The sequence below is a fragment of the Mirounga angustirostris genome, unplaced genomic scaffold (genome assembly GCF_029215605.1).
Source record: "Mirounga angustirostris isolate CCGP_5_RB_7025 unplaced genomic scaffold, mMirAng1.0.hap1 SCAF_3, whole genome shotgun sequence".
Taxonomy (NCBI): domain Eukaryota; kingdom Metazoa; phylum Chordata; class Mammalia; order Carnivora; family Phocidae; genus Mirounga; species Mirounga angustirostris.
This window is the reverse complement of record NW_026991711.1, coordinates 52,192,443-52,207,911: the sequence shown is the minus strand read 5'-3', so window position 1 is coordinate 52,207,911 and position 15,469 is coordinate 52,192,443. Positions and strand designations below refer to the sequence as shown.

General features: G+C 39.5%; 1 protein-coding gene across 5 annotated transcripts in view; it reads right to left on the bottom strand.

Moving 5' to 3' along the window:
* Window positions 1–15,469, bottom strand: part of DGKH (diacylglycerol kinase eta) — a 189,293-nt gene that overhangs the window by 90,641 nt on the left and 83,183 nt on the right. For all 5 annotated transcript variants that reach the window (XM_064586055.1, XM_064586056.1, XM_064586054.1 and 2 more), the window contains exons 3-4: window positions 12,903–13,013; window positions 9,663–9,743 (exon numbers count right to left, since the gene is read on the bottom strand). In XM_064586055.1, the coding sequence (XP_064442125.1) occupies window positions 9,663–9,743; window positions 12,903–13,013 (192 nt within the window). The remainder of the gene's footprint in view (window positions 1–9,662; window positions 9,744–12,902; window positions 13,014–15,469) is intronic.

Genomic DNA, 15,469 nt, shown 5'->3' with positions numbered 1-15,469 from the left:
GGTGCTGGTAAATTAATAACAACAACAACAATAATAATAAATATGCTAACATAGACAGGTCTCTGCAAACCAGGCACCTTTAGAAAACAAAATATTGACAGGATATATCATCATATACATAATCATATATAGTATGATATACATACTCATATACATAATCATATATAGTATCTTATTTGTACATTATACATTGGAAACTGAGAGGGGTTTTTTTAGTATTAATTGTAATGACAAGGATCACAGTGATTTTAGAAATTATTTATGTAGGCTGTCACATACACTTCTACTATAAATTAGCGGTATTAGTTAATGGACACAGTAAAAGTTTTACCACTCATTTAATATTTTCAGAATGTACCAGAGATGGGAACAAAGCATTAGCCTCATTCCCTTGGCACAGGCTCTATTGGTTTATAACCGTAAATTGCTTTGTACAGAACACATATGTAATGGGAAAGTTCAAAACACAATAATTATCTTGTTTGTACCAGTCACCACAAAACTAAAACATTTCTAAAACCTAAATTTTCCATTACACCGTGATCATACTTAAGGAATAGAGAAGACGTCTGAATATGCTAGAAACTTAAAAAAGAGGCATGAAAATGATACCAAAGGAGTCCTTCAAGCCATTTTAATAGTTTTTAAAGCATCTCTCAATTGCCTACTAGACATCACCAGGATATCTTATCATCATTTCAAATTCATAGGGTCTAATTCACAATGTCTTCTTTTCACTACCAATAAACCTACTTGTATTCTCGTTTTCTACCCTTAATTAAAGGCATCATTTATATAGCAATCCTCCCAAATTCAACAACTCTACGTTAGCTTCCTCCTCTCTCTTCTCCCTTCCTGTTGGCCGCAGCTCTCCAGTCTTTCCCATAAGATCTCTCATGCATTGCTTCCTTCCCTCCCCTTACAGATGGTCTGATATGTACCTTTATCATGGTTCCCCTGGACATGTAGCAGTGTCCAACTTGGGCTTCCTGCTAAGTCCATCACTCTTGTCAAGTGCATCTAATAGGAAGTTGCCAGAAAAGTCTCCCATGTAGAATTTAGAATTTTCTTTGAATAAGTAATAAGCATTTGTGACACAAACAAACAAACAAAAAATTCAAAATGTATTTAGAATGAAAAGTGCATCTCCCTCCCAAGTCTGCCCCCAGCTACCAAGTCTCCCTCCTGAAGGCAAATATCTATCAGCTTCTATGTATCTCTCCAGAGGTAGTCTCTGCATATACAACAAATATGTGATCTTTCAAGGTTTAAATGCATGGCTGTGGGCCCATACACACAACCCCCCCCCCCCCCGCCCAGCACAGAGTAACACACACAGAGTAACATTTTATACATGCACATTGTTCCACATCTGGTTTATCACACTGAATACAACTTGGAGTTCAGTGTGTATTATTATATACAGAGCTGATTCCTTCTTTTTCATGGTTGCATAACATTGTACTATGTGAAATAGTTCATAATTCATTTCAACCAGTCTCTAACTTACCCATCTGGGTTATTTCCAATCTCGTGCTATTATAATGGGTAAGTAGCCTTGTATGTATGCCTTGGCACACATAAACAGTACTTTTCACTTCCTCTGTGAATTCTGGATAATGTGGGCAGTGAAGACTTGATGAACCCAAGGACTTAAAAAAAAAAAAAAAAAAACACCTCTCTTTACAACCTATCCTGTAAAGTGTCTATCTTGGTCATACTGTATTTAACCTCAGGTTAAAATCTGTCAGAAGTTTTTCTGCAGCACTTTGGAGTATAGTTCTGTCAGTCCTTGCTGGTAGGCCTGCTTTTATCCATCCTGAAAAGGCATGTACAACCTAAAACATTTTCACATGAACAACACTTCGCTTATACAAAACAGCAACTCTAAATTCCTACAAAGATCTCCAAAGGGAGAAGGATTAGCCAATCTGTCCTGATAGCTTTTCTTACATTTTGAGCCTAGCAAATAGAGCCCCCTAAGATTTTAGTCTAGCCACAAAAGGACCAATGGTTTCTTGCTTCCTAGAACTTTGGTCTAAGGAAGCTCATAATAACATTAAGAAGTATTTCTCTGGGTTGTACTCTTGGAAAAGATGCTATATCATTAAATGAAAAGATAAACGTGATATACCTATGGAAACAATGTATTTCATTGCTAAAAGCCTGATGTCCAAGTTAGAGAAAAAAAGAATGCAAATTTCAAACTCCACTTATAAATTATCAGCTTTCATAGAATAAAGCCATCTAAACTGCATATACATCAATTTTAAGAGGCAAAACAACCACTCAAATTGCATTAATGTGGTATGATTTTAGAGTGCCATAAAATAGTTTACCCAACATAGACATAAAAAATCCGGGGTTTGCCACAATTAGGCATCGAATACTTAGGAGACCACTGCCATCATTAATCACAGCAAGAATTGCGTTTGTAAGACTTATTGTTCATAAAAAATGATCTGAGTCACAACGTAAAGAGTTCAACTAGAATACAAATATTTATGGGTATATTATAATCCAACATCACTGGGAGAAATTAGGAAACTCTGCTCTCTAGCTAAATCTTGAAATGACACATTTCTCCCAAAGGAAAACTAGAGTTTACAAGTATCATTCATTCATTCAACAAGACACATTCTTTCATGCAGTTGACAAATACTTATTGTCTTTCCCCTCTGCACCAGGTCTTGTGTTAGCCCTGGGGATCCAGTGGTGAGGAAGACAGTCTTTGTGTCTGCAAGGAAATTTCAGTCTCCACCACCTCCCCTTCCTCCCTCCCACATACACATGCCATGCAAAGATCTCTCCAACAGCATTCTTAAAGGATGGTCACTTAGCTCTTGCTGTGTGGTATAATGAAACAGTGTGTGTAAAGTGCCTGGCAATCTCTAAATCCACTCCTCCTTGCCTACTCTCAACAAACTCCAAGAGCTGGGAACCCCGAATTCCCCACCAGCTGTGCATAGCTATTAGCCATCCAACCTTGAGAAATTCATTTCAGCATTCTGAGCCCGAGTCTGCTCTGAGAACTCTGTTCTTGAAGGTCCCTTCCAGTTCACAGGGAATGAGAGGACTAGAGATTTCTAATAATGGACAGAGCCATTACATCACAAAAGGCCTGTTCTATCAGATGACTCAAGTTAGAAAGTTCTCTTTTAAGTAGAGCTAAAACTGTCCCTCTGTGAATTCAACTGTGAATCTTTGTCCTGCACACTGCGGTAACACAAAACCTGTCGACCGCCTCTTATGCATGATAATCCCTCAAATATTAAAAAAAGTCACATTTCCCCAAATCTTTAAGAATAAAAAGTGGCCTCTTGCGTCAATCCCATGATTTCCCAGACCTTTGTATAATATATTGGTTACCCTCCTCTGCGAGCTCTTTATCAACATTTTTAGTTAAAATACAGTGCCCAAAATAAAACGTAGTATTCTAAATTGGCAGGAGGACCAGCAAGTGCCAGCTACATACCTAGTAATGCAATATAAGACTCTGTGATTGACTTGGAGGAGAAAAGACAACTGAAACACAACAAACAATTAGAGGAACACTATCTGGACCATACTCATTTAAAGCTCCACAATAAAGAGGTAGGACAGCTGAGGTGTCAAGAGTACAGACTGAGGTCAGATGACCCAGATGGGTTCAGATTCTAGTTATTACATGTGTTAGGTGTTAACTTCTCTGTTTCGGATCTCTCATCTATAAAATGGGGAGCAGGACAGTACCTACCTTATAGGACTGATATAAAGAATTGAATGAATTATCGGCATTTAGAAGAGACACATAATGATTATAATAAATATTATCATCAGAATAGGCAACTTATTTATCTAAAGGATTATTTAGATGATTTTCTAAACACCTGTTTTGTGATGTGTATTCACAAATGAGGTGAAAATAACGTTTCATCCTTTCCTTTGTAACTAAGATTGAGATACTAATGGATCAAAGTAACTGACACTTGGGTTCAAAGGATGTGGTATCTCTCTTAAGAGAGAAGATGAACTGAATTATAATAACAGAGAGGAAACTAAGGGAAAAACAAAATAAACAGAAAGTACACATTAAAGAAAGGAGTTCTTAAGAACATTTTCCCCCTCCCATTATAACACAGCCTGCTCATTTCAACTATACCATGAATGTATAATTTTTGGCATTTTATGTGCTGGATGTTCTCTTTATTGGCTTGTTTTTATGCATACTTTTTGAAACTTCATTGGAGGAATCAACTTGAATGCTAATCAACTTTCGGTCATGTGTGCTGTGGCCAGTGACCCTGAACTAAAATGATTCTGTTCCAGTGCTTGGTCAGCTCTAAAAATAAGTGCTACCACATGGTATCTGTGTTTCACACGACCGAGTAAGCCAGAGTGGGTGTGCAGTCACTGTGAGATTCCAAGCACACTCGTAGATCACTCACTAAAAATGGTAAGGGTAGTTAAATAAACCAAATAAATTACCTCTGTATTTCTTTCTAGTTAAAAAATATGCTTTCTTTACAAACTTCCATAAAAAGTTTTAACAATGTCAATACAATACTTTCTTTAAAAATGATGACTCATGCAATCAGAGAAAGACATGTATCATATGACCTCACTGATATGAGGAATTCTTAATCTCAGAAACAAACTGAGGGTTGCTGGAGTGGTGGGGAGTGGGAGGGATGGGGTGGCTGGGTGATAGACACTGGGGAGAGTATGTGCTATGGTGAGCACTGTGAAGTGTGCAAGACTGTTGAATCACAGATCTGTACCTCTGAAGCAAATAATACATTGTGTTAAAAAAAAAAAAAAGAAGATAGCAGGAGGGGAAGAATGAAGGGGGGGGAATCGGAGGGGGAGACGAGCCATGAGAGACGATGGACTCTGAGAAACAAACTGAGGGTTCTAGAGGGGAGGGGGCTGGGGGGATGGGTTAGCCTGGTGATGGGTATTAAAGAGGGCACGTACTGCATGGAGCACTGGGTGTTAACCGCAAACAGTGAATCATGGAACACTACATCAAAAACTAATGATGTAATGTATGGTGATTAACATAAAATAATAAAAATAAATAAATAAAAATGATGACTCATGTACTTAAGATTTAGCCTACTCGTCATTAAAATTTAAAGAAAACAGTCATTTGAACAGCACATTTTGAAAGTCTAATGTATACCATGTGATTGTGATGACTCTCGATTCATTAAAAAGCTCTTCGTTAGCATATACAAATAGTTAACAAGGTATGATCGACATTTCATTCATTACAGAAGGGTTGCTTTTCCCAATAACATCTATTAACATGAGATAAAAGTGGAAATAAATCTTCACCACACCTCTGAAAGAGAGGCAGGGTGGAACATTTTCTCAAGATGAAGTTCATCCATACTCTCCTTCAAAATCCCCCTACTTGTTAGGAATTGACAACAGATTATCATTTGTGAAGGGAGCAGGTGGGACACTAACTTCAGGATAATAACAGTCACTGGCCCTTAACAAACCCGATGTGCTCACCATGGTGCGAGGGATTGTAGTGCCTCACTCATCCCATTCCATTTAATCCTCACAACCCCATGGGACAGGTTCCACTGCTATCCTCAGTTACAGGTGAGGACACGGATTCACAGGGGTTAACTAATTTGTCCAAAGGCACGTGGCTAGAGAGGGCCAAGTCAGGACACAAATCCATGCTGTTTGACTTCATGGTCTAAGGTCTGCAATTGAGTAAGTCACAAAAAGCTGGGATATACACATCACGATGAGTGAGAACGAGAAAAAGAGAGCAGCGAGTGTGAGAAGAGAGAGAGGACAGGCAAAGACTAACCAGATGGAAAGACCACTGTGTGAAAAGGAAGAGCCCTGGATAAAGCATCAGGAGGGCTGGGACCCTTCCCAGGGATGCACCAGTGTGACGGAGGGGAAACTAATATGTACCCAAGGTGACTAAGACAACCAAAGCAACAAGACAATTATTAACTCCAGGGATGGGAGCACAGGACTGTGCAAGGAAGGAAAAGTGACCGTCGAGTAGGTAGGATTTGTCCCCAAATCCTTTGATGCTACTCTCACAGCGTCTCTATCCCCTCCCCCGAAGCTCAGCCAACCTTAGTGACTCATTCAGAACTGACAGAATGCGGCAGAAACTATGCTGAGTAACGTCCCATGTGAAGTCAGTTTCGGCCGAGCTCTCTCGAACCTGTTTTACTACAGAGTTTGGCATTGGGTTTTCAGGCAAAGCACAGCTTTTCCATTTTCCATTTGCTAATCACAGATTTTCCACTTACTGTTGTCCCCTGTCAATATATCATCCTTAGGGACTTCAAGGCATGACTGTAGCGAAGCTGAATTTGGCCATTCCTGTATCTTCCAGCCATACCACTATACTTCACCATTAACCTTTGACACGAACTAGCCAAAACAACAGTATCAATAGCAGTCAATGCAATCCAGAAAGGTAGGATATTTAAATATTTAAAGATAGGAAAGATTGTCAATTACTGGTTGAAAACCTCTCCCTTATTCTATTTTATGCCCTAGAAAGTTCTACCAAATTCATTTGCTGTAAAACTCTAAGCAATCTGCCTAATATTTTAGTCTCCACATTTCTAGTCCAACAAACTTCAGAAATAACATTTGGTTGAGTGGATAAATCTCTTGAAAATACTTCACCAAGAAGTCTTCTCATGTGTAAAATAAACTTTCATCTTATTAATTAAATCAGCAAATATTTACAGATAAGGTACTCTGAGGTAAAATGATATGACAGAGTCTCTGTCCTCAAAGAGATTATAATAAATGTGAGTACCTAATTAAATATGAGGCAGACTATAATGAGTTCTATAATAAGAAAGGCACTAGGGGAGAGGTCTAAGAAAGAGTTATACAAAGGATTTGAATACCCTCTCTCAAATCTAAGCTTTTCACTTTCTTTTACCTTTATCTACACCAATACTCTAGACCTTGTCTTTATCTGAAATTGTTCCATCCTTCAAATCTTAAATTTTGGAACCCTCTTTCAGACTAAATTCTAGATCCCTGTTGAGGGGAAACCCTTATTGCCCACTCCCCCATGAGTCTCCACAGAGGAGAGAGGACTTCGGTTGACTCCCTAAGGAAGGCAAGTGGTTCATCACCATACCCCACCTTCATTTGGGAGGAAGGAAAAAGAAGCAACAATTTATCAGAAGCTCTGATTAGGCCTCTAATCAGAAGCTCTGAATCTAGTGGTTGTTGGATCCTGTTCAGTGATAAATAAGCTGTCCCTCACTCCCTGTGTTTTATTCTCAAGAACTGAGAACACAGAGAGGAAGATGGATGACTTATTATCCCTCGAACATCCAACAATGCCTTTATCTTTTATAAGCCCTATAAACCATCAACCCTGGATCAATTTAGCTGTTGTTCTTTCTCCCCATCTTAACAAAAAAAAAATGTGAAAGGCATAGGAATTGGATACATTACTAAACTTGATCTCCATCTTTGCTAGACACTATTTACTACCTCATAATCTTCTCCAGGTCCCTGTTCAGTTTCAACTTTCATTTTCTTTCTTTTCTTTTTTTTTTTTTTTTTTGTAATTTTATTTATTTATTTGACAGAGAGTACAGGCAGGGGGAGGGGCAAGGAGAGGGAGAAGCAGGCCCCCTCTGAGCAGAAAGCCCGACGTGGGGCTCAATCCCAGGACCCTGGGATCAGGACCTGAGCCGAACGCAGACGCTTAACTGACTGAGCCACCCAGGCGCCCCTCAACTCTCATTTTCTACAGAAGCTAACCCAAACCTAAGTAAACTCTGACTCATAGCAGATGACCTCGGCTTCAATTTCATTGAGAGAACAGTAGTATCTGGGTTTGGAATAAACGAACTTCCTGCACACACCCACCTCCATAAACTTTCTGTCTCCCGGTCAATGCTAATCTCTGAATGGGCTGTGGCTCCCATGCTCCATCCATTCTCCCCTGTCTCTCCTGACACTTCAACTTTCGAGTCCAACAATTCTTTCCTCTCTTCATATAGACACACTCAAAACCCATTTTAAAAACAAAGCCAAAGAACAACAACAACAAAACTCTTTTGAAGTCTGAATATTATACTTGTTCTCCTTCCTCTAACAGCCAAGCTTTTCAAAAAAGCAATCCACCCCAGCTTCTCTGCCTTCCCACCTGTTCGGCAGGGCAGCCTAATGCACACCAACCCCTCCCCAAAGTCATTCCCATCAATGTGACCCAATGACCTCCATGTTAACAAATTCCACAGACGCTTCTCATTTCTTCTTTGACTTGATCTCTCTATAGTATTTGATGTTTAACAACTTCTGTCCTAAAACTATCTTCCACAGGCTTTTCCTAACATCATCACCTCCCAAGGCTCCTTCTATACTTCAGAATGCTCTGTCTTTATTGGTCAAACTTTAAATTTTAACATTTTCCCAGGATTCTATTCTTGGCTTTCCTCTCCTCCAACTAAAGGTTCCCTGGGGCGGTGGAAGGGGCAGGAACATTTACACCATGGATTATCCCACGCGCTGTAAATCCATACGGCTAAATCTGAATACATTTGCTTCCTCCCCAACCCGCCCCCGCCCCCACCAGCGCTTACCTCTGTCATGGCACTGCTCTGTATTTGTATAAACAAATCTGTCTGTCTTCCCTGCCCTGGCAAGCCTGGGAGATGGACACAGCACACCACTGTCAGCAGTGCTAGCTTCTTGAACAGGGGCTGGGAGTGTGGATGGGGGCAACAACACAGCGAGAGCAAGGCATCTTAGAGGACCTAGGAATACGTAGCTATGAAAACTACCTGGGAGGAACTTCACTGAACTCTACTGTGAATATTTTGAGGGAAGTAACAGTCTATTTATTCATCTCTGAATCTCTTGTGCTTAGCACAAGTGCCTAGCACATGGTGGGTATTCAAATCATATTTTTTGAATGAGGGAAGTAGAAAAAGAATGAGATATCTGAGATTAGCTTTGAAGAACTGGTAGGATTTCAACAGCCTTAGATGGAAGAGAAATCAGTGAAGCCAGGGGGAATGGGAAAAGTCCAGGCACAGACAGAAATGCTGGACCGGTGGGGTGCATAAGGACGAACAATCTCAGTAATTCTAGAATGCCAAGGTATGGTTTTATAAGACTTGAGGATGGAGCTGCAGATGTAACTTGACAGGCAACAGTGAGCCAGTGAGGTCTTTCCAGCAATGTGATTTGTAATTGGAAAAGAATTAACTGGAACAGAGGATACCTCTTAAGTAGCTATCAAATGAATTACTTAAGTGAGAATAAATGAAGACCTGAACCACAGCAATAGAGTAAAAGTAGAGGAGAAGGGAAAATATTATTTTAAGACCGAAGGTAAGAAATAGACTTTTTGAATATTCCGAAACAATGGAAATTAGTTGAAGTATCAAATTTAAAAGAGGTGACAATTTTAAAGCACTAAAATTAAAAGGCCTAAAATGGAAAATGTTGTAAATACTTTTAAAAAAATACCTTTAATGCATTGGTTTCTTGACAGTACTTGGTATACAGCATACTTATTAAGTTTATTGTGTTGGCAGGAACTCCAACACGCTTCAGTTGACACATGGTTGGTAACTGAAGAGGACATTCTGTACATGCTTAGGAAAGGTCATTCTGTAACTTTTGAGAAGGAAGTCAGCAGCATATCACCATACCGTGAAACTGTTGTTTGCATTTTTTGTGCTTGCTTCGGCTACACTGGCATCTGAGAGGTCAACTTCGTCGAATATCAGAGACTGTTAATGAAGAAGAACACAAACACATTAAATGAAAACCTAACTCAATGTTTGTCAATAATTTTTATTTTTTTTATTTTTTTATTTTTTGCTATCAGGTCATGACTATGAAGCTGTGTTAGGAATTAGGAATAGAAAGTGAATAAACGGGCGCCTGGGTGGCTCAGTTGGTTAAGCGACTGCCTTCGGCTCAGGTCATGATCCTGGAGTCCCTGGATCGAGTCCCGCATTGGGCTCCCTGCTCGGCAGGGAGTCTGCTTCTCCCTCTGACCCTCCTTCCTCTCATGCTCTCTGTCTCTCATTCTCTCTCTCTCAAATAAATAAATAAAATCTTTAAAAAAAAAAAAAAAGAAAGTGAATAAAAAGTCGTTTGTGATTATTTGCAATATCCTCTTAGGAAGCGTAAAACCACAAAGTACAACTAACTCATAAATCCCAAACCGAAAAGGTCTTTAAAGAACCCTGTGGCACACAGTTTCAATATAAGATGCTCTGTGCTCTCTAGAAGCGTAACTTATGGGGGACCTACTCAGTGTGGCGTGCACGCATGCGCACGCACACACACACACACACACACACAGAGTAATATACCTCTGGACAGGCAACAGCCTGTAACAACGTTGCCAGGAAGGCAGAGGCAACATCATCATTCCCACATTTGCTAAGTGAGAAATGAGAACTAGTCCTGGCTCAGATCATGGTGAGTTACTGAACTTCCTGAAACTTATTTTCCTCATCCATAAATGGGTTTGAATGAGAAGGTGAATCTGCTCTGCAAATATAAAATGGTGTTCCTTTTGTACTCTTAAAAGTGGTTTCAATCAAAAAGTTTCAGTGATAAAAACTCCACAGAAATGTAATCTTTAATAATGTTCAATTTAGAGATTAGGAAACTCTACTAAATAAACGTATCCTTCCCACTCTCAGTCATTTGGTCATTGTTTGCACTCATTCAATGTTCTTGCAGCACGGCAGCTATAACAAGGCACCTCTAGAACTGCAGAAAATGGGCCCCTTCCACATGCACCCCAATGTTTACAGCAGCAATGTCCACCATAGCCAAACTATGGAAAGAGCCTAGATGTCCATCAACAGATGAATGGATAAAGAAGATGTGGTATGTATACACACACACACAATGGAATATTACTCAGTCATCAAAAAGAATGAAATCTTGCCATTTGCAATGACGTGGATGGAACTAGAGGGTATTATGCTAAGTGAAGTAAGTCAGAGAAAGACAAATACCATATGATTTCACGCATATGTGGAATTTAAGAAACAAAACAGATGAACATAGGGGAAGGGAAGGAACAATAAAATAAGATGAAAACAGAGAGGAAGACAAACCATAGAGATTCTCTCTTTTTTTTAAAGATTTTATTTATTTATTTGAGAGAGAGAATGAGAGAGAGAGAGCATGAGAGGGGGGAGGGTCAGAGGGAGAAGCAGACTCCCTGCTGAGCAGGGAGCCCGATGTGGGACTTGATCCCAGGACTACAGGATCATGACCTGAGCCGAAGGCAGTTGCTCAACCAACCGAGCCACCCAGGCGCCCAAACCATAGAGACTCTTAACCATAGGAAACAAAACTGAGGGTTGCTGGAGGGGAGAAGGGTGGGAGGATGGGTTAACTGGGTGATGGGCGTTAAGGAGGGCACGTGATGTAATGACCGGTGGGTGTTATATGCAACTGATGAATCACTAAATTCTACCTCCGAAACGGGTAACACGGCATACGTTAACTACATTGAATTTAAATAAAAATTAAATTAAATTTACCAAAAAAAAAAAAAAAAGAAAGGAAGAAAGAAAGAAAAGGGACCCCTTGTCTGATAGCTTCTACCAACACCCCCAAGATCCCTAGGGGGTGTGCAAATCCACTTCACTCCAACCAATCTGACTATTAGACTTGTTCCCCGACCAGAAAGAATTTTTAATCTCGCACAGGAGAAGAAACAGATAACGACTAATTGTAATGTAAGATGGTCTATTGAAAATTCAAGAAAAGAAATACTACAGAATGCTATGGAAGGTCACAGATAATTTCCCCCACAGAAAACATTTAAACTCTTGCTTTTGTGAATGATGGAATAAAGACTCTTTGAGGGGATCCTAAAGAAAACAGGGAATTTCATCAAGTGGAGACAGAGGGAAAGATCATCTGCGGATGGCAAACACGGGGCAGGGCCAAGGTTATCAAGTGGTCAGTGCCGCCTAGAGATGAATGTGGAAAGGCAGCATGGAGCCAGATCAGGGACAACCTTGAACATAACGACCTTTAAAATGAGATTACTTTATTTGGTTATTACTTGTACAGCTGCATAAACTAAGAATTACATTTGTTTGCATATTTGATTTTACCTCCCAGTGTATAACTCTACTAATTATATCAGGAACATATGTTTTTTTAATATGGAAATTATCAATTATTCAACTGACACAGTAGCCAGAAATCTTAACGTTTACTTCTGAAGGAACACTAAGGTATCAGTTTAAGTGGAAGCTCATCATTACTAGTTTTTTTCTTCCCAAACCACATCATTCTTATTTTCTTCAACTGTTACATAAAAATTATTTAAAGCCTTGATTTTATTTCACTTAGTTTTTATTCTTAACTGCTAGCATAATTGAGTGATTGCTTTGTGTCAGGCACCTTGTGTATTATCTCATTTAAGCCTCCTCAGAACAACACGAGCTGCCTGCAGCCACTCTTGTGGAAGGTGCTGGAAGTGGGATACAAACCCTTGTCTGAAACCAGAGGACAGATTCTTAGCAACTATAGCAATTCTCTCTCTCATGGTCAGGGAAAGATGTATAAAGTAAAAGGTAGCAAGAAAAGGGGGGGAACCCAAAATTTTCAACTTATTACATTTAATAAGGTTACATTTAATGTTTTACTTTAATTGTAAGGAAAGAGGAAAGGAAGAAAGAAAACTATACTAGAACCTTTCCATAAGATGGTCCTCCATGGACATGCCATGAAACTGACTTAACTAGACTCCCTTGGGATTTGGTCCAAGATGGATCACACGCACACCAAATTCACCGAAGAATGGTAAGGCTCTAGTGAGCACCAAGACAAAAAGTTCAGAGAACTAAAATTTTTAATCCATCCACAACTGCAAGTGCTTGGCAAGTCATATCCTTCCAAATTACCTTCGAGTCCTTTGCATAATAAAGTGTACGGCCTCGAAGTTTGAAGTAACGCTTTTTCCATCTTTGGAAGGAACTGGTTTGCTTCAATAGTTGTCCCTCTTTAATACTGGTCTGGGGAGAAACAGAAGCACAACAACATGATTAAAATGAAATTCAGAACCAAATAAAATTCAGAATTAATGACACACCATCAGTGACATTTTAAATATTATTTCCCAGGTTCTAGAAATTACACGAGAGAATATCTTCTTCTTTCTGTCCAACGAAGGGAGGACGTGTGCAAAGCCTCATGGACAAAGGTAAATCTGACATGGTTCCCTGACCTCCAAGTAGTCACAAATAATATGGGAGACACATGCACCAAACTAATACTTACGATTCAGTGTGACGGTACACTGCCTTTTATAGAGGAATTATTTTACCTCCCAGTGTATAACTCTACTAATTATATCAGGAACATACCTTTTTTAATATGGAAATTATCAATTATTCAACTGACACAGTAGCCAGAAATCTTCACATTTACTTTTGAAGGAACACTAAGGTATCAGTTTAAATGGAAGCTCATCATTACTCGTTTTTTTCTTCCCAAACCACATCATTCTTATTTTCTTCAACTGTTATATAAAAATTATTTAAAGCCTTGATTTTATTTCACTTAGTTTTTATTCTTAACTGCTAGCATAATTGAGCGATTGTTTTGTGTCAGGCACCTTTATTATTCATCTGGAAAATGCGGATGACACCGCGACATACCTTATAGGGTTGTTGTAAGGAATACATTAAAAACATAGAAAGGACTTATTGCACGGCATATAGTAAGTGCTCATTAAATGTTATCAGTAGCTATGTGTTATTTTAACGAATGTAGTCAAAGCACTATGCATGGTGGTCCAGAGAAGGAAGCATCAGCTCCTTTAGAGGGAGGCAAAGAAGTCTTCCCAGAGGATAGCCAAGGGTGGGTCTGAAAGGAGTTTATCAGAATGACAAGGGATGGCGAAGCCTATTTTGGTGTGTGCAAAAGTAGAAAGGTTTAAAACAGTATGCATATTTGGGGAATCTTCAAAGAACTTTCAGTTATAAATGCAGGGTAGGTTTTGCGGTGCGGGAGCAGCAGGGGATGTGGCTGGAGAAGGTAGGCAGGGGCTCTGTGATTCTGGGCCAAACTCTGTGCTGAGTGCTTCATATATGAAGTTCATTTCATTATCACCAACAAGATACTTAGAACCCGCTGGCCTCATCTAGTATCTCTCCCTCCCTTTGGCCCCCTGTCCACAATGGTGCTTTGCTTTTAAGTGGCCATGCATGCTCCTCTTAGGTCTGGATGCCACCTAATTTCTCCTCTTGGGCTGCTCTTCCTTCAGATATCTGTCTGACCAACTCCTTCACACACTTCAAGTCTTGACCTTCTCAGTGAGACCCACCTCACTGACTTATTTAATACCACAACGCAATCCCCAATTTCATCTTATTTACTCCCTCACACAAAGTACTTACTTTCCTCTTCTATGTATAATGTAATTTGCATATTTATTATGTTTATTGTGCTACCCCTATTAGAATAGAATTTACCTGAGTTTGTTACGTCTAATAAAGTTAAATTCAATGTTTCACTAAGGAAGAAGGAAACTACACTTATAGTAAACTAAACTTACAGTCTGCCTCTGAGATTGTCCTTAGGAGACATGTCATGGGACTGACTCAAATAGATCCCCTTGGGATGGGGTCCAAGAGGGGTCAGTCACATTTATTCTGAATTCATAAAGGAGCAGTAATGCGATGGTGAGTCTCCAGGACAAAAACAGCTCATAGAACCAAAATTTTAAATCCATCCCACTGGATTGCCCACTGATGTATCTCAAGTACCAAAAAATTATCGAGCACACACAAAATTCAGATCTATATGAATGAATAGCGGGTACTGAGGTAAAACTCATGTCTGCTTGACTCCAGAGCTTATTCCCAATTTCTACACTATACCGTCTTTCATTATCAACAAGACATAAAATATTGAGAAAAATGTGTTGTCACCAGTAAGGTAGTCAAGTTATATTAACATTTACTTTCAGTGTCAATGAGAGATTTTCCCCATCGCTTGCTCTGAGACTGTCTTCCAGGAATTGTAAATTTTTAACGATAACAAAGTATTTTTGCAATTTCGTACCAAAGAGCTCGATTTGGAGTCAGACAGACAGACTTAAAGCCAGGCTCCACGACACACTGAAAATAGGAAGCTGGGCAAGTTGCTTCAACAATCTGCCCAAGTTTCCTCTCCTGAAATACAGGAATAATAATACCAACTTCACAAGCTTGCTGCATCTAATTTAATTATACGATAATGGCTGGAGAGCACTTAGCACACTGTCTGGGTTACAGAAAATATTCAATAAATGGCAGAAAGTGTTATTATTATGATATCATTATGCTATTAAGTTCAGGGAGTATTTGCCAGGCACCAAATTCGAAGAGCTTCTTGGAAGAAGAGAGTAAGTGTTTGCAGGCCACTCTGAGGGCAAATAACAGCTGGAGCAGAAGGAGAGTGTCAAGAAATGAGGTCAGGGGAGATT